The sequence below is a fragment of the Anopheles merus genome, chromosome 2L (genome assembly GCF_017562075.2).
Source record: "Anopheles merus strain MAF chromosome 2L, AmerM5.1, whole genome shotgun sequence".
Classification (NCBI taxonomy): domain Eukaryota; kingdom Metazoa; phylum Arthropoda; class Insecta; order Diptera; family Culicidae; genus Anopheles; species Anopheles merus.
This window is the reverse complement of record NC_054083.1, coordinates 41,630,653-41,653,768: the sequence shown is the minus strand read 5'-3', so window position 1 is coordinate 41,653,768 and position 23,116 is coordinate 41,630,653. Positions and strand designations below refer to the sequence as shown.

The 23,116-nt window shown below is 45.2% G+C and overlaps 7 protein-coding genes across 11 annotated transcripts; 5 read left to right on the top strand and 2 right to left on the bottom strand.

Annotated features, from left to right (window-relative positions):
- Nucleotides 1–70: 70 nt before the first annotated feature.
- LOC121592994 lies at nucleotides 71–1,526 on the bottom strand. Its single transcript, XM_041915005.1, has 3 exons — nucleotides 1,131–1,526; nucleotides 803–1,060; nucleotides 71–721 (listed from the first exon to the last, which is right to left on the bottom strand). The coding sequence occupies exons 1-3, from the start codon at nucleotides 1,350–1,352 to the stop codon at nucleotides 389–391; spliced, it is 813 nt and encodes a 270-aa protein (XP_041770939.1). The 5' UTR covers nucleotides 1,353–1,526; the 3' UTR covers nucleotides 71–388.
- Nucleotides 1,527–1,688: 162 nt separating this feature from the next.
- LOC121592995 lies at nucleotides 1,689–3,742 on the top strand. The gene is made up of 5 exons (XM_041915006.1): nucleotides 1,689–1,926; nucleotides 1,996–2,112; nucleotides 2,185–2,475; nucleotides 3,109–3,225; nucleotides 3,309–3,742. The coding sequence occupies exons 1-5, from the start codon at nucleotides 1,825–1,827 to the stop codon at nucleotides 3,627–3,629; spliced, it is 948 nt and encodes a 315-aa protein (XP_041770940.1). The 5' UTR covers nucleotides 1,689–1,824; the 3' UTR covers nucleotides 3,630–3,742.
- A 2,762-nt stretch (nucleotides 3,743–6,504) lies between these two features.
- On the top strand, nucleotides 6,505–7,922 carry LOC121593387. Its single transcript, XM_041915678.1, has 3 exons — nucleotides 6,505–6,927; nucleotides 7,005–7,121; nucleotides 7,200–7,922. Exons 1-3 carry the CDS (start codon nucleotides 6,829–6,831, stop codon nucleotides 7,518–7,520), a joined length of 537 nt encoding a protein of 178 aa, XP_041771612.1. The 5' UTR covers nucleotides 6,505–6,828; the 3' UTR covers nucleotides 7,521–7,922.
- Nucleotides 7,923–10,376: 2,454 nt separating this feature from the next.
- LOC121593386 lies at nucleotides 10,377–11,824 on the top strand. Its single transcript, XM_041915677.1, has 5 exons — nucleotides 10,377–10,853; nucleotides 10,912–10,959; nucleotides 11,042–11,152; nucleotides 11,224–11,497; nucleotides 11,582–11,824. Exons 1-5 carry the CDS (start codon nucleotides 10,800–10,802, stop codon nucleotides 11,638–11,640), a joined length of 546 nt encoding a protein of 181 aa, XP_041771611.1. The 5' UTR covers nucleotides 10,377–10,799; the 3' UTR covers nucleotides 11,641–11,824.
- A 135-nt stretch (nucleotides 11,825–11,959) lies between these two features.
- LOC121593385 lies at nucleotides 11,960–13,152 on the top strand. 2 transcript variants are annotated; one of them, XM_041915676.1, is made up of 5 exons: nucleotides 11,960–12,036; nucleotides 12,126–12,164; nucleotides 12,347–12,457; nucleotides 12,520–12,796; nucleotides 12,878–13,152. In XM_041915676.1, exons 1-5 carry the CDS (start codon nucleotides 11,977–11,979, stop codon nucleotides 12,952–12,954), a joined length of 564 nt encoding a protein of 187 aa, XP_041771610.1. In that variant the 5' UTR covers nucleotides 11,960–11,976; the 3' UTR covers nucleotides 12,955–13,152. The 2 variants fall into 2 exon arrangements, with proteins under 2 accessions (XP_041771610.1, XP_041771609.1); XM_041915675.1 differs by having other exon boundaries at nucleotides 12,520–12,965.
- Nucleotides 13,153–13,290: 138 nt separating this feature from the next.
- LOC121592343 lies at nucleotides 13,291–14,072 on the top strand. The gene is made up of 4 exons (XM_041913743.1): nucleotides 13,291–13,428; nucleotides 13,489–13,605; nucleotides 13,667–13,912; nucleotides 13,981–14,072. The coding sequence occupies exons 1-4, from the start codon at nucleotides 13,291–13,293 to the stop codon at nucleotides 14,062–14,064; spliced, it is 585 nt and encodes a 194-aa protein (XP_041769677.1). The 3' UTR covers nucleotides 14,065–14,072.
- Nucleotides 13,357–23,004, bottom strand: LOC121593384 (probable cytochrome P450 301a1, mitochondrial). 4 transcript variants are annotated; one of them, XM_041915670.1, is made up of 8 exons: nucleotides 22,919–23,004; nucleotides 18,382–18,852; nucleotides 16,178–16,328; nucleotides 15,987–16,099; nucleotides 15,235–15,630; nucleotides 15,006–15,171; nucleotides 14,622–14,870; nucleotides 13,357–14,553 (listed from the first exon to the last, which is right to left on the bottom strand). In XM_041915670.1, exons 2-8 carry the CDS (start codon nucleotides 18,711–18,713, stop codon nucleotides 14,227–14,229), a joined length of 1,734 nt encoding a protein of 577 aa, XP_041771604.1. In that variant the 5' UTR covers nucleotides 18,714–18,852; nucleotides 22,919–23,004; the 3' UTR covers nucleotides 13,357–14,226. The 4 variants fall into 4 exon arrangements, with proteins under 4 accessions (XP_041771604.1, XP_041771606.1, XP_041771607.1 ...); XM_041915672.1 differs by having other exon boundaries at nucleotides 22,887–23,002; XM_041915673.1 differs by having other exon boundaries at nucleotides 22,895–23,002.
- Between the last annotated feature and the right edge of the window lie 112 nt (nucleotides 23,005–23,116).

Below are 23,116 nucleotides of genomic sequence, written 5' to 3'. Positions count from 1 at the left end.
ATAAAATGTTTTTGTTTCGTATTTTTTTGTACTTTTATTTAATGTACTGTTTCAAAATGATAGTAATTTACGTCTTTTTTTGGAACTTTTATCAGTAGAATCGCTGCAAAATCCGATGTGGAAGCAAAATCAGCAATGAAATGCTTATTAACTTTCTATAAAAATATGACACACTATCAACTAAAAACAACTTTCTCCTCTTTCTTAATTTATTTCTAAATTTACTAATTTAAGTAAAAAAAATTCCCTTCCAAGAACATTTCAATTGACGGTCGTGCTTGCACCGAGCATACAACATCGGGTGCAACTTGCAACCCTTGCAACGAATACTTTTACGCAACTTTCATTCAAAACGGCCGTTAAAGCGCTTCTTCCTTCTTCTTTTTCTCTACACCACATAACCTCCATCATCACCCGTCCCGTACCCGTTTCCATTCCGGTTACGTTCCGTCCCTCTCGGATAGTTGCCTCCCCGCTGATCATACTGCCCTCCCCGACTGTACCCATCGTTATCGTCGTAATCGTAGCGAGGACTTTCCGTTCTCCCCCCGCCACGGTACGGCCGATCGTACTCCTCCTCCAGTATCCGATCGTCCCGCACGTACCCTTCGTCGTTCAGCACCACCACCTCGCCGAGCGTTTTGTACGGACAGCCCGTCGCTAGCAGCTCACGCATGGTCTGGCACGATCGCGACTCAATCCACGTCGCCCGGGGACAGTGCTGAGAGGGAAAACAGACATCAAATACCACATTACTTTCAGGAGACTTCCACTCAACAAGCAACGAACCCTTCGAACTCACCATAAACATTTGCGCCTGCACACAGTCGCCGAAGATGTCCTCCGCGATCTCGCACTGCTCCATCTCCTCGTCGGTTCGAACATGCCGGCCCTGCAGCTGCGTTACCTTCGGCTTGCAGTAGCTCAGCGCCTTCAGCACAACGTTGATCCAGCCCTGGTCGATGCCGCGTGTTTGCAGCCGCGGCCGGTACACACGCACCCGTTGAATGCGATCCGTCATCGTCATGTTGATCTTGAACAGGCCACACCTTGCTTCACACTGCGAAGATGAAGAGGACATGGTTATACTTTTCCCCTTGGAATGGGCTTCAAAGGGGAGTCTTTCTTACCGATCCTCGCTCGTACCGGCTCCCATCGACCTCGGCATGGATGTACCGACATCGCCGCACTGCGTACCGGTTGATCCACTGGGGCTTCGAGCAGCACTCGTTCGGGCTGGGAAAATCATCGTGCCGCAGACAGTTTTCTTTCCCCCGCAGCAGTTCTTCACTGTTGCCGGACACAACTATAACCGCACAAACCACAATTAACCAAACACTGCTCGACCGCATGTTGATACCGTTGGTGGTGTTCGTTCGCACAAAAACTAAACGCAGAACGTGCGCCGGGGCAGTGATTTATTGCAGTCGCGTTTCATCTGATATGCGGAAGTTGATAGAGCGTCGGCGGATTGTGGATGATGTAAGAGGATCGCTAGTACATGACAATTTGCGATTGATTTCGATCAGCAAGCACGCTGCGCTGGATGTGCAGTGGATGTTTGTGGGCGAAAAAGGGGAATTTCCAGTCACATTCGATGACTCAGTAACTCAGTGAAGCAATCAAATCGGGATGGATTGGAACGAATAAAGCGCAATTTCAAATTGTTATGTTTTGAGAGCATCTGCAAAGAATCAATTCGTAATGCTGCATGGAAATGGATACTACATTTAACCATACTTCCTTTATAATGTGTATAAATTCTTGAACATTTTAACTCAATCAATATCACTGTGGAGCGCCATTCGATCCCAAAGCGTCACAATGGAGTGGAATTGGACCTTTCTACTCGGGAGTTTCCTCCTATTGACTCTTCACCAGCTTCCACAAACAGGGGCGGACGACTGCATCGATATGGACCTGCATGTAAGCTTCAGCGTCTTCCACAACCCCCTGTGTAAACCATTTAAACCAGCTTAACAATGTCGCTTTTAGTCGATGGAAGTCACCCGCTGCTGCCGATACGAACCCATCAGCACGGAGGAGGTGGCCGAAAAGTGCTACCAAGAGTTGGCCCACAAATACCCTCCCAGCTCGTCCGATTTCTCTGTGGTAAGTCGGGTCAGGTCGTGGACATAAAGCATTCAATACCCTTTTCTTTAACGCTTCTTCACATCTACCAAGTGCTTCATCGATTGTTCCTACCGGGAGATGGGCTACATAACGAACGAAGCGAATGAAATCGATCAGCCAAAGTATGGTCAATTTCTAGCGGGATTCGATACCGCTTACAAGATTGCTGTGGAAAGGGCGGTGGCTGCTTGTGCAACGGTACAGGAGGACATTCGGCGTGATGTGGCGAACGTTCCCACAAAATGTAATGCGTTTGCATTGCTGTTTCACATGTGCGTTACGCAGATAACGCTGAAGCACTGTCCCGACGATCGGTGGATGGCGAGCGAAATCTGTGGCAAGGTTAGAATGGGTGTACCACCCTGTGCCTAAGCGATTTGTTAAAATGCAATAAAAATAAAATAAAGGTGTAAGCAGGCATAAGGCTGTTTGGAACCTAGTGGTACAGCACTTAGTATGGGATGGAGCGGACAAGAGAGAATGTACATGAGACGCCACCAATACACAGGATTTCGTGTATTCTTACCTCCAATGAATGTTGTAGTAAACGTTGGTTGTTACCAACACTTAAAGCCGACTGAAGCATTCAGCACATAGCTGTAAACACTTCACCCAAGCGATTTGAATCACTCCGAAAGCACGTGGCGCTGCGTTGGTTGATCGCTGGGATGAGTTACCAGCACATTGCCGCGAGCCAGCTTATCGGCATTATCTAGTCACATCCTGCCTCAAACCATCACACTATAAATGCGCTCATTTTCTTCGACCGTGAAAACAGTTTGCGACTATGAACCTCCACGAAATGTTTCACCGTGGCACGTTGCTACTGGGCGGTTTGTTGCTGCTAAGCTTTCAGCTTAGTGCTTGGCCAACGCTAGCCGAGGAAGACTGTATGGAGCTGAAGGTTTACGTGAGTCACAATACAAACCCAGACCGGACTTTTTAGAACTTACTTGCCTTTCCCGTTTCTTACAGTCCACAAAGGTAGCTTCCTGCTGTCAGCTGGAAGCGTTCTTAACTCCAGCGACGTACGGCAAATGTTTGCAAACAATGGCCGAAAAGTATCCCAATGCTGTATGGCAAGGGACGGTGGTAAGAAGAGATTTTAAAAGACTGCTTTGGTTAACTTTCTACCCTTCACTCCATATCACTTCTTCCATTCCTACTTTGTGCAGTGTGCCTTCGATTGTACGTATCGGGAGATGGGTATACTGACGGGTGTGGATGACATTAACGAGGAACAGATCAGCACCAACCAAGCGGTGTACGATCAGGTGTACCAGGAGGCAATTGCCAAAGCGGTCACTGCCTGTGTGGCACAGAAGGATAAGATACGCGAGGAGGCTGATATGGTCCAGTCGGAGTGTAGTATGTTTGCGGTCAAGTTTCATGCCTGTGTTTCACTGGAAACGATGAAAAACTGTCCAGCCGAACGGTGGGACTCGAGTGTGTTGTGCGAAAAGGTGCGGAGTGGGGTGACTGTGTGTCCACTGTGAACAGCCAAACCTGTTAGCTTGATTGAAAGTACAGTGAAAAGATTTGAGAAGCTCAGTGTAATAAAGCCGTACAATATAATTTACCTATTTTATTTGTTGGGATAATTGGATTTTTTGCTATAATTTACACACACTCATTGCTACCTAGATCATTACTATTCGTAACACTTAACTAGTGGCGCCCTCTAGTAGCATTAAGCGATACTATCACAGCAGCCAACTTAAGTTCAAGCTGTTTACATTTGTCTTATTTATTTGTTCTCATCTATCTTAATAGCTCTAAATTAATCCCAAGTCTACTTAAAGTCACTTCTGAGACTTGGTTATTTTCTATTGTTTAGTATACCCATAGCAATGATACTTAAGACTTGTGTATGGTACAGACACGATTCACGCGAGCTCATATGAACGCATGTTGTTCGGATCTGATATTTCAATAACAATTCCACCCAGTAAATGTGAAAGTTACTTACTTTTCTGTCGTAACTGTTCAAGTTGACACAACTTATTTAAGAATTTGTTCTACAGCACGGAATAATTCAACGAAGAGTGCAGACGAGCGCTATCCGAGAAGAATGCAGCGCGCGACCGCATGCTACGGCATGAAACCCGTCAGAACGTGAAAATCTACCGACGGCTGAGGAAACAGCAAACCCTGCTCTTGCAGGCCAAGCAGCGCCGTTTTGAAGAGTCAGACGAACAGCTGCTGGAGCAGTTATCCCAGTCGGGGGACACCCGCTTTGTTCTACAGGAGATTGAAGGAAGCACGGAGCGGGTTTGCTCCCAAAACCGCAATGTGCCAGGATGCGGAAGGAAATCTCCTGAAGGACGAGGGGGAAGTGATCGAAAGGTGGAAGTGCTGCTACGAAGGACACCGGAATGGAGTAGATGCAGGAGAGGCAGGCGCAAGTGACCTTCTGCGAATGAATAAATGAAGGTTCTGCGATTTTCTGCAAAAACTTCTGCAAAAACTTTTAGCAAAAATCGCAGAAGTTTTTGGGAAAATCGCAGAACTTTTTGCGAAAATCGCACAAGTTTTTGTGAAAATCACAGAGGTTTTACAAAAATCGCAGAAGTTTTACGAAAATCGCAGAAGTTTTTGCAAAAATCGCAGAAGGTTTTGCGAAAATCGCAGAAGTTTTGGCGAAAATCGCAGAAATTTTTGCGAAAATCGCAATTTTTTTGCGAAGATCGTAAATGTTTTTGCGAAAACTTTTTGCGAAAATTGCAGAAGTATTTTCAAAAATCGCAAAACTTTTTGCAGAAATGGATTTTTCGATTCGATTTTCGCAAACACTTCTGTGATTTTCGCAAACACTTCTGCGATTTTCGCAAAAACTTCTGCGCTTTTCGCAAAAACTTCTGCAATTTTCGCCAAAACTTCTCCGCTTTTCGCAAAAGCTTCTACGCTTTTCGCAAACACTTCTGCGATTTTCGCAAAAACTGCTGCGATTTTCGCAAACGTTTCAGCGATTGTTGCAAACACTTCTGCGATTTTCGCAAAAACTTCTGCAATTTCCGAAAACACTTCTGCGATTTTCGCAAAAACTTCTGAGATTTTTACAATAGCTTTTGCAATTTTCGCAAAAAGTTCTGCGATTTTCGCAAACACTTTTGCGATTTTTGCTAAAACTTCTGCGATTTTCGCCAAAAACTTCTGTGATTTTCCCAAAAACTTCTGCGATTTTCGTAAAAATTTCTGCGATTTTCGCAAAAAGTTCTGCGATTTTCACAAAAAGTTTTGCGATTTTCGCAAACGTTTCAGCAATTTTCGCAAAAACTTCTGCGATTTTCGCAAAAACTTCTGAGATTTTCGCAACAAGTTTTGCGATTTTCGCAAAAACTTCTGCGATTTTCGCAAACACTTCTGCGATTTTCGCAAAAACTTCTGTGATTTTCGCAAAAAGTTTTGCGATTTTCGCAAAAACTTCTGCGATTTTCGCAAAATCTTCTGCGATTTTCGCAAACATTTTTTCGATTTTCGCAAAAGCTTCTGTGATTTTCGCAAAAACTTCTGCGATTTTCGCAAAAATTTCTGCGATTTTCGCAAAAATTTCTGCGATTTTCGCAAAAACTTCTGCGATTTTTGCAAAAAGTTTTGCGATTTTCGCAAACGTTTCAGCGATTTTCGCAAAAACTTCTGCGATTTTCACAACAAGTTTTGCGATTTTCGCAAAAACTTCTGCGATTTTCGCAAACACTTCTGCGATTTTCGCAAAAACTTCTGTGATTTTCGCAAAAAGTTTTGCGATTTTCGCAAAATCTTCTGCGATTTTCGCAAACATTTCTTCGATTTTCGCAAAAACTTCTGCGATTTTCGCAAAAACTTCTGCGATTTTCGCAAAATCTTCTGTGATTTTCGCAAAAACTTCTGCGATTTTCGCAAAAACTTCTGCGATTTTCGCAAAAACTTCTGCGATTTTCGCAAAATCTTCTGCGATTTTCGCAAAAACTTTGGGATTTTCGCAAAAAGTTTTGCGATTTTCGCAAAAACATTTGCGATTTGTGCAAAAACTTCTGCGATTTTTGCAAAAACGTGCTGGGGCATGTCATGAGGATGCCGGACTCATGCCCCACCAAGAACGTGTTCGACAGCGATCGCCAGTTCGGCATAAGGCGCAGGGGTGCACAGTGAACTCGATCAAGTTGAGCGAGACCTGGCGGAGATCGGCTTTTTACATGGATTGGAGGCAGCAGCCAGGGACCGAGCATCCTGGAGAATTGTTGTTGACCGGATCATGTCACGTGCTCTATCGTAAGCAGGCGAGAGAGAGAGAGAGAGAGAGAGAGAGAGAGAGAGAAAGGGAGAGAGATACTATAGAATGTGGTATGAGTGCAATGCCACCAAATAATATGCCTGTTTGTGTGCTAATATCGATTGAATGTAAGCGGTGATTGCCACCAACTCTTTGCCACCAAACCATTGCTCTCAACTCTAACTGTATGCACTCATAACTGTAGCACTTTACTGAAAGCTGTAAAAAGCCCCAGGCGAGTTCCAATCTGATTCAAAAGCACGTGCCACTTCGGCGAATGATTACGGGGATGAGCTACTAGCACGTTGCCGCGAGCACGCTTATCGAGATCGCATCCTGCGATCGCTCCGCTTGAACAAACCGTCACACTATAAATGAGATTAATTTCCTCAACCGTGAAATCACATCCCATAGAACAGTGACCGAACACGAACCTCCACGAAATGTACCACCGAGCGTTGTTTCTGTGCGGTTTCCTGCTGCTAGGCTTACAGTGTGGTTGGCAGACGCTAGCCGACGACTGTATGGACATGAAGATTTACGTGAGTGGCACACCATAGCTTCTCCGTCTCGATAGCGCTTCCCGAAAGTTAAGTGCGTTTTTTCCTCTTTCTTGCAGACTACTAAGGTTGCTTCCTGCTGTCAGCTGGAAGAATTCCTAACCCTAAAGACGTACGGCAGTTGTTTGAACACTATGGACGAAAAGTATCCCGATTCAACCCTGGATTATTTGGTCGTAAGAACTATACTAATCAAACCGGTTACTTCAAACCCCCGCATTTCATACCGCTGTTTTCTTTCATTCTTTTTGCAGTGTGGACTCGATTGTACGTACCGGGAGATGGGCATCCTGACGGGAGAGGATGACATTAACGTAGAACAGATCAGCACCAACCAAGCGGTGCACGGTGAGTCGTACCAGGAAGCGATTGCCAAAGCCGTCGATGCCTGTCTGGCACAGAGGGAAGAGTTCCGCGAGCAGGCGAAATTGATTCAGACGGAGTGTAGTATATTCGCGCTCAAGTTTCACGGGTGCATTATGGTGGAATCGATGCGAAACTGTCCCGCCGAACGGTGGGACTCGAGTGTGTTGTGTGAAAAGGTGCGAAGTGGTGTAGCCGTGTGTCCACCGTGAAAGGGTAGGTTTGCAAGTTTCTGGCGAACTGGCGCAATGGAAAGCATTAAAAATAAAGTTAAGGAACTACATGCAATAAAACAAAACGATTCAATTCACTTGGACGTTTGTGCAAGAATCTATTGTGCAAGAAGAATGTGTTGCTGCCTGGATCATTCATATTCGTAACACTTAACTGGTGGCACCCTCTGGTAGCATTAGGGTGTACTACCACAAATGCTATTTAAACTGTTCACTATCCCGTTCTGAGTATTTAAATGATAATACATGCTTACATAGTTTTCAGCTATAATTGTGCTCTTCCCTTCTTTGTGATTTGATTGGTTTGAATTCAAGTCTAAGCCTGCATTAATAGCTTTAGGGGATTCACTATTTTTGACTGTTTAGTATACCAATTAGCCGGTCTCGTAGTACAGTCGTCAACTCGTACGACTTAACAACATGCCCGTCATGGGTTCAAGCCCCAAATGGACCGTGCCGCCATACGTAGGACTGACTATCCTGCTATGGGGGGATCAATAAGTCAATGAAAGCCAAACCCACAGGTAGTGTGGTACAGGCAGGCCTTGACCGGCAACGGTTGTTGAGCCAAAAGAAGAAGAAGAAGAAGTATACCAATAGCATGATCGTTAAGACCTGCTTGCGCGCTCGATGTACTTCCAAGAATGCTTGCAAGAAGAGCATGTTGTAGAACTGTATATATTGAACGGCTGTATCATCATGCGGTCTGTCGTTAGCTTATTGCTCCTCTTGCTAAATGCCTTCGTGATCACCGTTAAAAATCTTTGCACAGGATAGCGAATCGGTTCGTTTCATATCATACGAATTTTCCATGTCAGGAATAGAACAGTATATTAAACACACGATCGGCATTAATAGAACAGTAAACTCTTGTATCATGAGAGCGCTTAACCAACTTGTTTTTCTTCTTCTAGTAGTGAACTCAGTGCGCTTTTCTATGGTAAAGTATATACTGCTGTTTGAATAATAAAAAACTGAAAAACATAACTTCTTCCTATCTCTGCCATGGAACGCCATGGAACTGCCTATCTCTGCCAGACCACTCCAAACTGTATTTCAAAACAACAGGTAGGTGTTGAGCAAGTGTTTTAGATGTCCACTTTCTTCGCTAAATATCCGAATACAATTTCCACCTTCCTAAAAGCAATCGGAACTGCCGTACTGCTGCCAGACGGAATCACTCATCCCGGAACACGTGTCGACGAAATGTAAGGAACGGGAAGCAGCTAGCCACAATCCCGGCACAGAGCTGTTCGAAGTGGTAATACTCGTATCATCTTTTATAATATTCTGTAAATGATTTTCCTTTCATTCCTCTAATACCAGTGCTACCAGCAGTGCATTTACGAGGAGCTGGAAGCTGTCGATGGGTTGGAGATACGGGTGGAAAAGCTCTACGCACTGGCGGAAAAATTTCCCGCCGATTATCGACACGCCGTCCATCTGGCGGTTGATGAGTGTACTAAAAGGCTTCGCAAGACAAGACATATGTTCGAACAGATGAACGCACAGTGCTCACTGTTTGGTTTTGCAGTGGATCGGTGTGTGCGTTTGCTGATCTACGAAAACTGTCCCACCGCACGGTGGAGTGCTGGCATTGCCTGCACTAAAAGCCGACAGGGTGTACCGTTTTGTTGAAAAGGTATGATAAAAAAAAAAGGAAATAAATACATTTCTTCAAAGATGTTTCCCCACAATTGATGCATCGTAAAAGGCAACGTCATTTTAATATTGATGATGACATTTTCTATTTCAAATAGCATTCAATAGATCCGAGACTAAATAAACTAAATAAAAGACTAAATCAGAGACTAAATAGAGATCAATGATCTGTTATCTAAAATTTTTCTTCACGCTACTCTTTTGTAACGAATTCCACTTCCTCTTCATGTACAACATATATTACAGAGCGCTCTGGTTATTTTTAGTGTAACGTCAACCTCAAAGCACTGCTGTTAAAATGCCTTTTCGTACCTTTTTTGCGTTGTTTATTCTTCTTCGTCTATTTGTTATTTGCACGGTAATATATTTCCACTGCTGTCTTTCTAAAATCGACAATTAATCACGAGTGTTTGCTTTTCAAGCCTATGCCGGAATGCATTTCCCAGACACAGGTAGGCTAAGATAGATCGGTAAAGAACACTTTAGTCATCTAATCGCTTTAATTTTACGTTCAAGAAATTCGAAGCTCCTCACTGCTGCCAAATGGAGGAGCTTATTCCACGTCCCATTCGCACCAAATGCCAAGAAAAGGCGGCAATCGATCACAATCCTGGCTTCCAAGCGTACTATGTGGTAAATGGTAAGAGGACAATTTTTAGCTGTCTAGCTTAAAAAGTGTATTTTTTGCTCTTTAGTGTCTAGCACACTGTCAGCTAGAGGAGCTGGAAGTTATCGACGGAGAAGAGCTGCATCTAGAAAAGCTTTACCCACTGACGGAAAAGTTCCCGGCCGATTACCGGCACGCGGTTCGCCAAGCGATCGATGAGTGTGATGCTTGGCTGCGGGGCAAAAAGAAGGAAAGACGGCAGCCCGATGGTAAGGCGCATTGCCCCTTGATTGGGATGGAGGTGGAGAATTGTTTGCACCGCACGACGTTTAACAATTGTCCCAACTCCCGATGGAAGGCAAGCATTACCTGCAACAAGGTGCGCCAGGGGTTGCCGTTTTGTTGATGCCGTTTTTGTTTGAAGAGTTGAATGAAAACTGTAACAATAAATCAATTAAATGTATTGTGTGAAAGGATACCACAAGGCAATGTCTTTGAAAACATTAAGCATTTTACTGATCAGTTTCGAGCAGGTTGCCCGCTTTATGCAGCATTGAAGTCTTTGGTACAACATCATTCAGAAAGGTGTTTAATCCGTTTTTGCTTATCCCATTGCCATTGTTCATTGCTTTTGAAGCGCTTTTACATCTGTAGCTTACTCATTTCATCTTTCAGCACGTGTTAATTGTTAGTTTTTTCTTTGCATACTCCATTTGTCACACTCAAACCCGCCGATAAGATCGATCGTATCAATCAAACCACCGGCGGAAGATCTCTTTAGTCACGCCGCTTATCTCCTCACAGAATCAGCTCGAGCGGGGTAAAAATGAAATTAATGTACCCATGACACACAAAGGCGTTCGTGTCGCCGCGTGCCAATATGTGTATAAAACTGGCCCAACAAAGTCAATTAAACAGTAAAGTGAACCGGCTTGTGTGCAGTAGAACACTTCGTAAACGCATAAATCCCACTGTGTAAGCGCTGTAGGATGGATTTGAAGAAAAGTGTAGCAGTTGTTTTCGTCTCGTTCGGGTGCATGATGGTAAGGAAAGGTATTTTTGTATCGGAATTGAGCTTGCATTGCAATTTTATAATTTTAGCTTCTAGCGACTGCAGCTGACCCCGACTGTGAGAACTTAAAAAATAGAGTAAGATTAAAATTTAGTTAGAAAATGTGTTGTTTTGTGAAATCTCTCCTTAAATACAATTTTACGATCATGTCACGGCCAGCGCGAAGAAATGGAGCAGTGCTGCCAGGTGGACATGATCATCCCACTGGACGGGGCGGACGATTGCTCATCCACCGTTGACGAAACCTCCGAACCGCACGACAAAATGGTGGTAAAGTAGCAACCGAAAGGATCAGTCATTTCCCCGCTTAAACTACACAGCTTCCCTTTCCCCTTCTCAAGTGTCCGCTAGAATGTAAGCTCAAATCACTCGGCCTACTGAACGGGGACGACTTAGTGGAGGCAAAGGTACAGGAATACGTCGATCGTTTGGCGGGTGATTGGAAGGACACGGCAAAAACCATCGTCACCGATTGTATCACGACCATCACGGAGATGAAAAAAAAAATGCAGGATCGAGACCACGGTATGAAGTGTTCCCCTACTGGGGCTTTCTTTATGATGTGCCTGATGAAGCATACGCATGCCAAGTGCCCGGAGGATAAATGGCAAAACAGTGAGTTTAGTGGGAAAGGGCAATGGATCAAAAACTAAATTATTGATCGTTTGCTTATTTGTTTTCTTCCCCCCGGCAAAACAGCAAACTTCTGCAACAAGATGCGAAGCGGTGAATGCTTCCCAAAGCGCGGCAGACAGTAGGGGCGGTGTTGGAGCATGGCTTAATCGGCGTAAAAAAGCACCTAATATACGGAAAAATAAAAGCAAATGTTAAAAAAAATGTAATTCAAAATATCTCTTCTTTGTTTTGTATCTTATTTATAAAAAAAGTATCAACACGTGCCTGCTCTCTTGTCGGTGTCACACGATCAAGCACGGTTGATCATTAAACTCTACACGCGGTAATTATAGCTGTTTGGTTGTAGCCGCTAATTAAGCTTCTTTAAATCATGTAAACAAATCTCCATTTTTCATACTACTTCCTGTATTAGGAAACGGTAGAAACACTTTGTTTAGCGTTTCAGTTGGTCCAGTACAATGCTTCCCACCGGCCTTGAACGGACCGTTCTTTCGGTAACAGTTATTGTGCTTGTTAAGGTAATGGTCGTGTGTGTAAAATAACGAAGCAATGGGAAGCAAAACAAAGGACTTGCTCTATTTAAAACATTTAATGCTATCCTCCACAGGTGTTAGCTATCGTGGACTTTCACATCGACGATGATCCTGTAAGTGAGTGGAGAGTGATTTGGGAGACTTGAAGAGGAGTGAAGCGAGCAACCCTGCAAAAGATCGCAGTTGTTCTTCAATATAATTAATTAATAGTAACTCTCTCTCTCTCTCTCTCTCTCTCTCTCTCTCTCTCTCTCTCTCTCTCTCTCTCTCTCTCTCTCTTTTCTTCTCTTTCAAGAAATCGGACGCACAAATATGCTGCATGGTGGAGCACACATTTCCCCAGGAACCGTACCGGGCGTGCCACGAACAGCACGCCACCCCGCGGATGGACAATGGAACCGTTATGGTATGCGGATCACACTCCATTTCCCCATAAAACCCCCTCCTAATCTTCACGCTTTCGCTCAGTGCATCCACGAGTGCTACTACAAAGCGATCGGTATGTTTGCCGCCGATGGCAAAGTGAACACCGACGCGTACATCAAGTACCGGGACGCGCTGGATCCAACGCTTCGGGATGCGTTTTCCTACTCGCTGGTGGTGTGTGCTAAAGTGACCGCAAAGCGTATGAGCCACAATATCGCCGAAATCAACCAAATGCGCTGCAGCCCGCTGCCCTACCTGTTCAACCGTTGCCTGATGGAGGTTGGCATCGGCAACTGTCCGCCGGAGCGGTGGATGAATTGTAAGCACGGGAAAACGCGGGGGTTCCAATTCGAAAGGGGGGAATTTAAAGCAATGCTTTTTTGTTACTGTATTTTTTAAGCTTCCCTCTGCGATAACGTTTTGGAAGTAATTGTGAAAATGTATGGAGCAGGCGTAATATACAAACCGGTGGAGTGAAAATGGTAACAAAAAGGGCAGCCAGGTGGTACACAGACGCACAAAAAACAGGGTCAAACCCAAATGTGTCCCATTAAAAAGGGGTAGCAAACTGTTTGAAGTATGTTTGGAGAAGAAAAAAAAATCATCCAATCATCTGTATTGTGTTAAGCTTAAAAGTGGTACTGGAGCAATAAACATGTCTGCGTTGTTCTATTATTTTTGTGATTTTCCAACTGCAAAAAATGGCACACAGCAAATCATTCCAATCTTCCCAAAACAGCCTCACACTTTCCACATTCATCGTCTGACCCGCGTGTCGCACAGACCACACTGCTACTGCTCCGCCATTGAGCAATGGTGCCACCTCAGCGGACAGACTCACGGTGGAGGCTCATTTTGCTGCTTCTGTTGTCGTTTAACTGTTGCGCGGCTCTTCCCTTTCAAGCCGAGGGGCAGCCCGCCGTTCACTGCAATCAGCCACCGTTGGAAGTGGTAAGTGGTAGGACTACCGTTCTGGCTACTAAGCCTACTAATAATGCAAACCATCACCAGCATCCAAAAGACTGCTGCCAGCTGCCTTCACTGATCGATGAGGAGCTGCTGCGCAACTGCAAGACACTGTACGGTGGGGAACCGCTTCAGCGGAAGCTAATATACGAGCGGGGCAAGGTGAGCTCACTCTCTTCGCTTAGTAGCTGTATTTTAACTTGCTTGAACTTCAACTCCGCAGTGCTTTGTAGAGTGCGCTCTTAACGCAACGGGTACGCTAGTGGGCGGTGTGCTCGATCAGGCCAACATACTGCACGTGATCGTGACGGCCACGCAGAACGATCCGGCCGTCATGCAGCTGTTCCAGAGCAGTGCGTTGCAGTGCTTCCAAACCGTGGGTGCTGGTGGTGGTGGTGCAAGCAGCCCAACAGGCTGCAGTAGCTTGGGCGTTGATTTTGTGGGGTGTGTTAACATCAAAAACTTTGTGGTAAGCACCGTCGCTGTGTCTCTTTGCTGCTTCTTCGCGGTTCCATTGCAAGCCGTTTTCCGTTGCAGAACTGTCCGCCGCACATTTGGAGCAACAGTGCGCAGTGCAACGCCTTGAGGCAGTACATTCTGGAGTGTCCCCAGCCGTTCTAGCCGTTCTTTCGTGCTGCTACACGCCCTTTCCTTTCGAGATTCGTTCGATCGCTCCTATTCAAACAGTTTATTTAGCGTTTCCGCTTTCTCTTGAGTGTATATTAAACAAAATCCCTAATTTAACAAACAAAAAAAACCCTTTCTCCTTCGCCCTAACTCTCCCTACTCTTCCCGCGGCGTCATCTTAAACTTGAGCGCACCCTCGGGCGCGTACATGAACGTCACCTCGTACTTGAGCGGTTTGTGGTGGTACTCGAGCTTGAACGAGCGCAGCAGCTTCGCCAGCAGTATCTGCATCTCCAGATCGGCAAACCGTCGGCCGAGACACATGCGCGCCCCGTACCCGTACGGCAGGGAGGCGAACGGGTGCAGCTGATCACCGGAACCGCCCTGTGCCGGCTTCAGCCACCGTTCCGGCTTGAACCGTTGCGCATCGGACACGTACTCCTCCATCGTGCCGAGGACTAGATTCGGAAACACGCACTGGACCTGCAAGAGAAAAAACACGAAATATAAGATAAAAATCGTTCCAAAGAATTCACTGTTTAGGTAGTTACCCCTTTCGGAATTCGGTAGCCACAGATGACGGTGTCCTCCTGCAGGGTGCGCCCATTGCCGATGACGGTGCTGTACACCCGCAGCACCTCCTTGATAAATGCCTTCAGGTAGTGGGCCTGATCGAGCAGCTGGATCGTGAGCGGTGTCTTCGGGTCGGGCATGAGCCGCTTCAGCTCTTCGTACAGCTTCTGCTGCTCGGCTGGCCGGGTGGCGAGTTGGTAGAGAATCGAGCAGACTGCCATCGAAATCTACAAAATTGGAAAGAAAATTAGAAAAATATCAATTTTATTTTAAAAGCTGTCAAAGTTGAAGTTTGCGCAATTTACGCTAGAGGGCGCTGCTGTGTACGGTTAACACTTAACCAGTGAGCGCGTCACGCTTACCGTATCGATTCCAACCAGTATCAAATCAAGCGCCATCACAACGGCCAGCTTCTCGTCGTTTTCGCTCTTGATGACACGCTCCAGCAGCGAAGGTTCGCCGTCTAGTGCACGGCCTTCGTTCAGCTTCATCCGCTGCGTTGCATTCTTGATGTACTTCATGCAAACTCTGCAACCGGCACACTCTCATTAGCTCTCTCCAACTCTCTCATCACACTCCCACGATACTCACTTGACGAAGTAGTCCATGTTGCTGACGTACTTGTACCAGACGGGCGTCGGGAAGTAGCGCCAGTACGGTGCCTTCAGCTCGAGCGTGGCCACATTGCGCAGCGCATACTTGGCCGCGTTGATGATTTGCTGCGGCTCCGATTTCGGATCCAGATTCGGCTCCAAACACCCGAGCCGGGTGTCGAGCGCCACCAGCCCAATGCACTCCAGCGACCATTTGTGGATCTCGTTGTCGAAATCGGCGGGCAGCTCCTTGCGATCGTCCAGCAGCTGCTGGCACCGGTCGATGAACTCTTCCGTCACCTGCTCGAGCGGGGACACGTACCGCCGGACGGTGGACAGCTGAAGGACGGGTTTTTGGACGCGCGAGCGAAACTCACGCCATGGTTCACCGTGACTAGACAACAAAAAAAGAGGAGCGTCAGATCAGACTGCCGGGAGACGGAAACTCGGTCAGGAGGGTGATGATAATGGCAATTAGAGTTTGTGCTACTCTTAGGATAGTGTTTCAGAGGAAAATCGGCATAGCTTTCCCACGGCTAGGTAGGGGTGCAGTAATCTAAGCGAAACGTTAGCCCTAGAGGCCTAATTAAGGCAAAGACTAAGTCACTCATCCGGCCATAAAGCATCTAGATTTCACTACGATTAATTGTGTGCTTTAATTATACACGTAGACAACACTCAACACTCTGTTGCATCATTTCCTTTTGCTATTCCACAACAACTACAAAAAATAACACCTCAAGTACTTACACTCCAACGACACCGGGAAGATCGCCGAAGAAGTCTTTCCTCAGCTCACTCTTGTACTTCACGAGGCTGGGCATGGAGGGTCGGAACGGTGTTGGGCCCTCATTACGGTACACCTGTGTAGAGAGGCAAAGATGTCACACCCATTAACAAACTCCCCTCCCGTTCACTTCCTTTCCCGCGCCGGCCCTTACCTTCTCGATTTCGTCACAGTCGTACACGAACAGCAGATCCGGGCGGCCGATCAATCCACCGAGCCGCACGATGCGGCCGTAGTCGCGGTGCAACAGGAACGATATCATCGCCACATCCGATATCTTGTACTGGCCGATGATGGGGAAAACACTGCACAAATAGGAGAAGAAGAAGAAGAAAAGTGTGGTGAAAACAATGTGCAAATCTCCTATCCAAAGAACGAGCCCTTTTCGTTTGTGCGATGTTTGTTCGCCCCGCTGCGTGCTGTAAAAAGGGTACATGGTGTGGTTGAAATTGGTAAGGCGCTTTGTACACGCTGTAAGTAATAGCAGCGGCACCATTGGCTTCTGATTCAATGTTTCGATGAGCTCGGGTAGGTGGTGTTGTGGCTAAGCTAATGAGCCGTTAAAACATGTGGGTCGGCATGGTTTGGGTATTGTTTGCAAAACATCAAACTTTTTTGTTTTCGGTTTTGACAGCGTGAAACAGGTGGAAACAAGTGTCGGCATTTGGCAAGCTGAATCTGTCGGCAAGCTGTGTGATGTAAGCTGTTTTGATGGAAAGCAGAAATAAATCACTTTTGTTAAGCGTTGTGTCAGAGGATCGACCAGCAATTGAGTTGCAATTGATGATTGATGTTGCTGAATTTTAACTTTCAGCGGGTAAAGCAACAAGGAGCGAGTATCAACAGAGAAGCTGATTAGTATTGAAAGGGAAGAAAACACAATGAGCTTTAAAAAAAACCTTCGAAACAATAATTTCTTTTTTGTTCTTGTACCTTAATTGCATGGTAATTTGTTGATTAAGGTGCGATTTTTTCAAGGTTTTGTTTATCGGCAAACTCAATCTAATTGTCTTTTAATGGCTGCAAAGCGACGCGTGCCGTGTGTTTAAGCTAGATCGACAAAAAAAACCATGGACAAAATTGTATTGAGCCTCCCGAGTGTTGTTGTTTTGACAAAGATTGGTTGTTGTTTTGCCGTTATTTACATTTTTTTCCAGTTTTGGGAAGCTTTATTTGGTCTTGTATGGTCAGAAAATGCTTTGAATTAAACATTGATTTTAGTACAAAAGTTTGTTTTAATGGGTTTCATGCTTAAAGCATTTGCAATGAAGATGCTGAGATCCTTGCGATAAGCTGGTCACGTCAGTGGAGTAACATCATCTGAACGATAAAGTAAAGCTAGATAAAGGAAGTAGTAAAGTAATTAAATAATAAGCCTACTCCAAACTAAAGCCTCAAATTAGCAAATTATCATCAAATGAATGAATAAAGAACAGCACTATTGTAGGGGTTTTCCGAGGTTCTAATAGCTTTGAGACATGTTTTTGACTCTTTCAAAGGGGAAAATGAGCTTGATGTGTAAGTAATTGGACTCTGCAGGACCATTTTTGGGACAAATCCAATAGGAATTCCCAAAGAGCCTGTTCTAAAATTAGAACCTCCTAAACCCTTTGTCATCTTGATGTTAATGCTATTAGATTGATATTCACCTCAACATATTAGAACACTAATCTGAGAAGATTTGTATTGCAATCAATCACAACTCTTCACCCCTCCAAAACTGTCATCGAATTCAAATGAATATCGACAAAAAAAAAACACCATCGGGATCACAACCGTGCTGATGATAATGCAAATTCATGCCACTAAAACTGGGGTCAAACAACCCCTCGGGTGCTTGAAGAGTGCCAAAACGTTCCGTTCCTTCAACCGGTAAATTGCGTAACGCACTGGCAGCATCCAATTTATCATTAACGCCACAATCGATGGGAGAGGGGGGCAATATGACGAGTTCTATGATAAGAAGCTATTAATCATAGTGTTTGAGTGTTTTCCCGTTTGACAGAAAGGAAACAGAGACTGAAGAAATGCTGTTGCTTTGCACGTGTTTCAGCAAAACAGTAATTTTGAATATACCATTGTAGTTTCAACACATTTTTGAGCTAATTTAAATAGTTTGTTGGTAGAGTTATTCTTTAAAATGCGTCACAAAATCATGGTTTTAAAATTATGTTCTTCCCACAGTTCCAATTGACGCATGTTCAAATACCTCTCAAGATCTGTTTCGCAGGCGGAACGTATTTTGACGTCAATTCCCAAAGCCACACCACAAAATACCAATGCTCCCATCGAAGCTAAACCTGTTTGTGCCATCGCCCGAATGGCACACATAGAGAGAGCGACACACACATTACTTACCGCCAGGTGTTGCCCAGTATTGGCAGCGGTTTCGGTCCGGGCACTTCCGAGTAGGGCCGCGCATCTTCCAGCCGGATCGTGTTGCGTGCACTGCTGCTGCTACTACTGCTGGCCGTCGTCTGTGCACCGTCCGCTCCGACGTTCAGTGCCTCGACCATGTGCGGACAGGAGGCGGTAGAGTGTGTGTATCGGATCGGGCGGTCTGTGCTGCTGCAACGGGTCTGCTGCTGCTGCTGCTGCTGCTGTCGCTGAAGCTGCACGGCCGTCCTTGGTTGAGCGATCGTACGCACCGCAGTCAGCTCACGTATCAACCGTTGCCGGGTGTGGTTCATTGTGGTTGCTTTTGTCACTAAAAGTCACTAAACGAACTCTGTTTCCTTTCACACTGTAATGTCTTTTGGGTGGAAACGGATCCACACTCCACGCGTTTACGCTAGTTTGCCCCGTCGACGCCTTCTCGATGCGAAAGAGCTGAAAGCGAGATTGTCTAATCGTTAACACAAAAAAAAGTGGAGTGGCGAAACATTGGTTGAAACTGGTTTGACAGGCTCGGTATGATAGTGAGCGGTGTGTGGACCACCTATCGATTGCCAAGTTCAGTTTAGGGCATTCTTCTTGTGGAGAGACAATGTTTCACATAACGATTTATTCAAAAGCATAAAGGTGGGATTTGAAGGGCCACAATGTGAAGATGTGTCAGTGTGCTTGAGCTTGCTAACCTTGGACTATGCTCACAAGATTGCAATTAAAAATCGTTAAATCGTGTCCCATAAAATATAATGTCTGGCTCGATCGAAGAAGTATAGCCGATGCTTCAATGGCGATAATGATCACTAATTGATAAGCATACAGTTTCAAAAGTTCACACACTTCAATAAACATCAGTAGTGAGGTTTGTTTTGCTTATTCGAAGGAAGAAAGATCATCGCTTAACCTAGGACGACTGTAGGATTTAAGACGTTAAGTAGTAAAAACTGTGATAGATTGAGGTGAGCTGTGAGATGTCAATGCAACAGAAACCCAGAAGATGGTACAGACGAAGTATTTAAGTTGTCTTATCAATCCACAACGAGATCCAGAAAAATCAGTTTTATAGACTTAATAAAACATTCCAGTGTACTGGGACGGCCTAGTGATCTATTGGATAGACGTTTCGACTCCAACAAGGCTGGATGGGTTAGAATATAGTACTATTACTACTACTAGTCTCAGATCTCAGTATAGATCCTGTATGATCGTGTAGGTCGTCTAGCCAAAAAGAGGAAGTTATCATTGAGTTGGTTAATGTCCTAAATCTCATATATTCAACCCAAAATATTCTTCTCCAGACAGATATTGTATTCCAAATCTCTTGAAGAATTGTATACAATATACAAGCTAGCCTACTTTGATAGTTCCAGATAGATCATGATCGACTTCAGAAATTGTTGGTACAGATATGTCAACCATTAGACAACCCAACTGTCTTTGAGGATGTCGATCATGCAGGTCATATCATCTATGTATTAAAAGATCATTTGTTATGAGAAACATACAGGAGTTCTACAAGTTCCTAGAGATCTAAAGCTTCAACATATATCTCCAAGCAAGTATATTAATCATTTGAAACTCTTAAATCATCCGCTATCATTGTCTTGTTTTAAACAATTATTTAGTGAAGTGTGTTTCTTTGAACAAAACTTTGCGTATTAGAAAACTGAAATCAATTTCTTTGCTTTCCCGGTTTGCCTCACCTATTTCTAAGCCACTGAAGAAAGAGAGAGTGAGACATCTTTCCATGAGTATGTCTGTGTGTGTGTAAATGTGTGATAAAATTCGAAAACGCAACATAGTGCGATATCGCGCGCGCTCGGGCGCTGATATCCATAGCCAATCAAGAGCTTCAGCTAGTGGAGCATCGCAATGAAGGTTTCCACACACACAATTCGTAGCTTTCACCGACGCAACGGCAACACACCGGCACGCCGCCCCACAAACAAACACACACACGCGCGCGCGCGCTTGGTGATCGCATTTTCTTCAAGGGCCTACGGGGTGAACCACTATCACCAAAGGGGCAAAGACACACACACAAAGTAGCTTCAATTTAATTATAAACGTTCGATAAAAAAAAAGAACTAAACTAGGGCACGAATTTTGCTTTCATGCGTGTATGTGTGTGTAACCATTGATGAGACGGGTCGGGAGATTGTTTCTGGTGTGGCAAAAGAAAAAAAACGGATAAAGTTTTCTTTCGGTAAAGCATCAGCTTCTGTGTTGAGCAACGCAACGTGGCGCTTGATTTGCGCACGATCGTGCCATTCCCAAGGCACGGGAGATCAACCACCACCGTTGCATCACGTTGCATGTTGAAAGAGGGTCGATTGGAAGAATTCTTTGGGCTCCAGCAAGTGCTTAAGAAATCACGCTCCAGCAGGCTTAGGTATGGGGGGTCTCTCTTTCGGCAAGCTGCACACGGCGGCAACTGTGCAGCTCGAAGATTACACATTCGCCGTTTGCCTTTTCGGTTAGCTCAAGGTTAACTAGCCCAGCTCGAACGAACGGACCCCGAACAGCATCAACCGGTTCCAAACAACTTCAGGCCGGTGCAGAGGACTACTTTTGAAGAGTGGCAGAGATGTCGTTGCCATCGCGCACGACCACGGTTAATACAGGTGGAGAAGTCGCAAATATGTTAAGACACACGGTGTAAGGTGTCATTGTTTTCACCAGTTGATGTGTGTACGCAACACTCAAAAAAAGAAGGGCGAAACAATTGGATGGTACGGTAAAGGTTATGTGCTGTACACAACATACCATGATTACCGCGAGACGCGGTGAAGGCCATCAACACTCCAGCACCGGTGACAATCAAACGAGTGGTGAAGGGTTTTTATGCGTTTGAAAGTAATTCCACGGTTTTTGTCAAGCCAATGGATTGATGAAGCCCTGTATGTATGTGTGTGTGTAGGTAAAAAATGGCTTCTTCAAGCCACACAATGGTTACAATGTTGCATAAATGAAGCCATCGGATCGCTTGAGAGGCGTTTGAAATTGATATGGGAGGCAGTTTGCTAATTAGATAGTTTGCATATTAGGTTAGATATTATACAATATCGGGAGTTTATCAGCCTTTTCAGTAGTACTAGCAGTGGAAAGAGTGATTAAAATCATGAATTAAACACATCAAGTTGTACACATCTTTGAATAATAAATAATAAATAACAAAATAAATAGAAATGACTATTAAAAATTAAATATAACACAATTATAACGGTCACTAAAATCCTTGCGCTGATTCCAACCCTCAATCGTGTGCCTCTTTTCTCTGTCAATTGTCAATCAATTTGTAAAAAAGAAAATCGATTCAAATCGTCTTGTGCAACCTTGAAAGTGTTCTCACTCGCTTCCCTCTTTTCGTTGTTATTTAAACAGCTTTTTTTTGCAAGCCAACAGTCATTGTACGACCTACGGTCATCAGCCCATCAGTAGCCTGCTGTAGAGGTGTGAATTGGTTCGGTCAACAGTTTGCAAATCTCCAAGCCCAAATCGGTCTCTGAAGAGCATGCGAACTTGACACGGTGCAAGGAGAAGGCTCTACAATCCAAAACAGATCAGTCTCACACAAGCACCCCCTACGCTGAAGAACGCTTCCGGCTTAAGGAAACTTCAAACCACTCACACACACACACACCACAGCAAAGTCTGCGGAAAGTGAATTCAAATTTTGGGTTTCACTTTTTCGAGCAAGTGATCGGTCGGCTGCCACGTCGTAGCGGGTTCATCTTCTTCGCATTTCAACGTGGAGATTTCACCACGCCAAGCCATGACGTTGCGTTGGCCACGCGATACCCTCCCGATGGGTGTAGATTGTTTGATCGGTCAGCAGCATCCACCTGAGCGTGGCGACGGTTCAAGGCATTGGCATACGGCAAACAAACCCCATGCGATCCCTCTCCCCTTCTCTCCTAAGCAGTGCTAGATGGCGTGGAATGTGTGTCCGTTTAGGGTGTGTTCTCCGAACGGGGTCTCCCATTTCTTTGACGCTCATTCTCACAAAGCGGTTTGGTCATTTGCACGCACTATTCGCAGTCGTAGCTTTGCCAGAATTTCACACTGTAATGAATCACACTGGAACTACGTGCACCGTCGTAACGCAGTTGTGTACTTTGACACGAAAACCTTGACCTCGGCAGTTTCACGAGCAACTGTAGGGAAACGAGTTTTCGCCCGTACCAACACACACACACACAACAAGCAGCCACACAATGGCCCTTGTTCGCGTGACACAATCCACCTCAAACTCCATCATCCCATTCCACCGTTTCGAGGTCAATGAAGATGAAGAAATTCGACTCGGTCCCCACCAGATTCGATGCAAGATCGTCGTTTGTCTTTTGGTGGAATAAACCGGTCACAACCGGGGCGCTCCCGCGAAACGATTGCCAACACACGCACGCTTTTTGATCTGAATTTCTCTTCCATTCCCCGGTAAAGTGGGGTAAGCAAAAAAAAGACACACATACACACTCACACACACTGGGAGAGACACACTTACAGCACTGTGGCAGCGAGAGAAACGATCGCGAAACTATTCCGACGGCGAGTGACTTCAACGATCGAACGCACGGGAAACACTGACGATGGGAGCGCGCGAACTGATCGTGTTGAGCCGTTACGATCATCATTCCCCCAAACGGAGCGCGGATGACGTAGCCACGTTTTGTGAGTGTGCGCTGTACGTTATGTGGCCCCA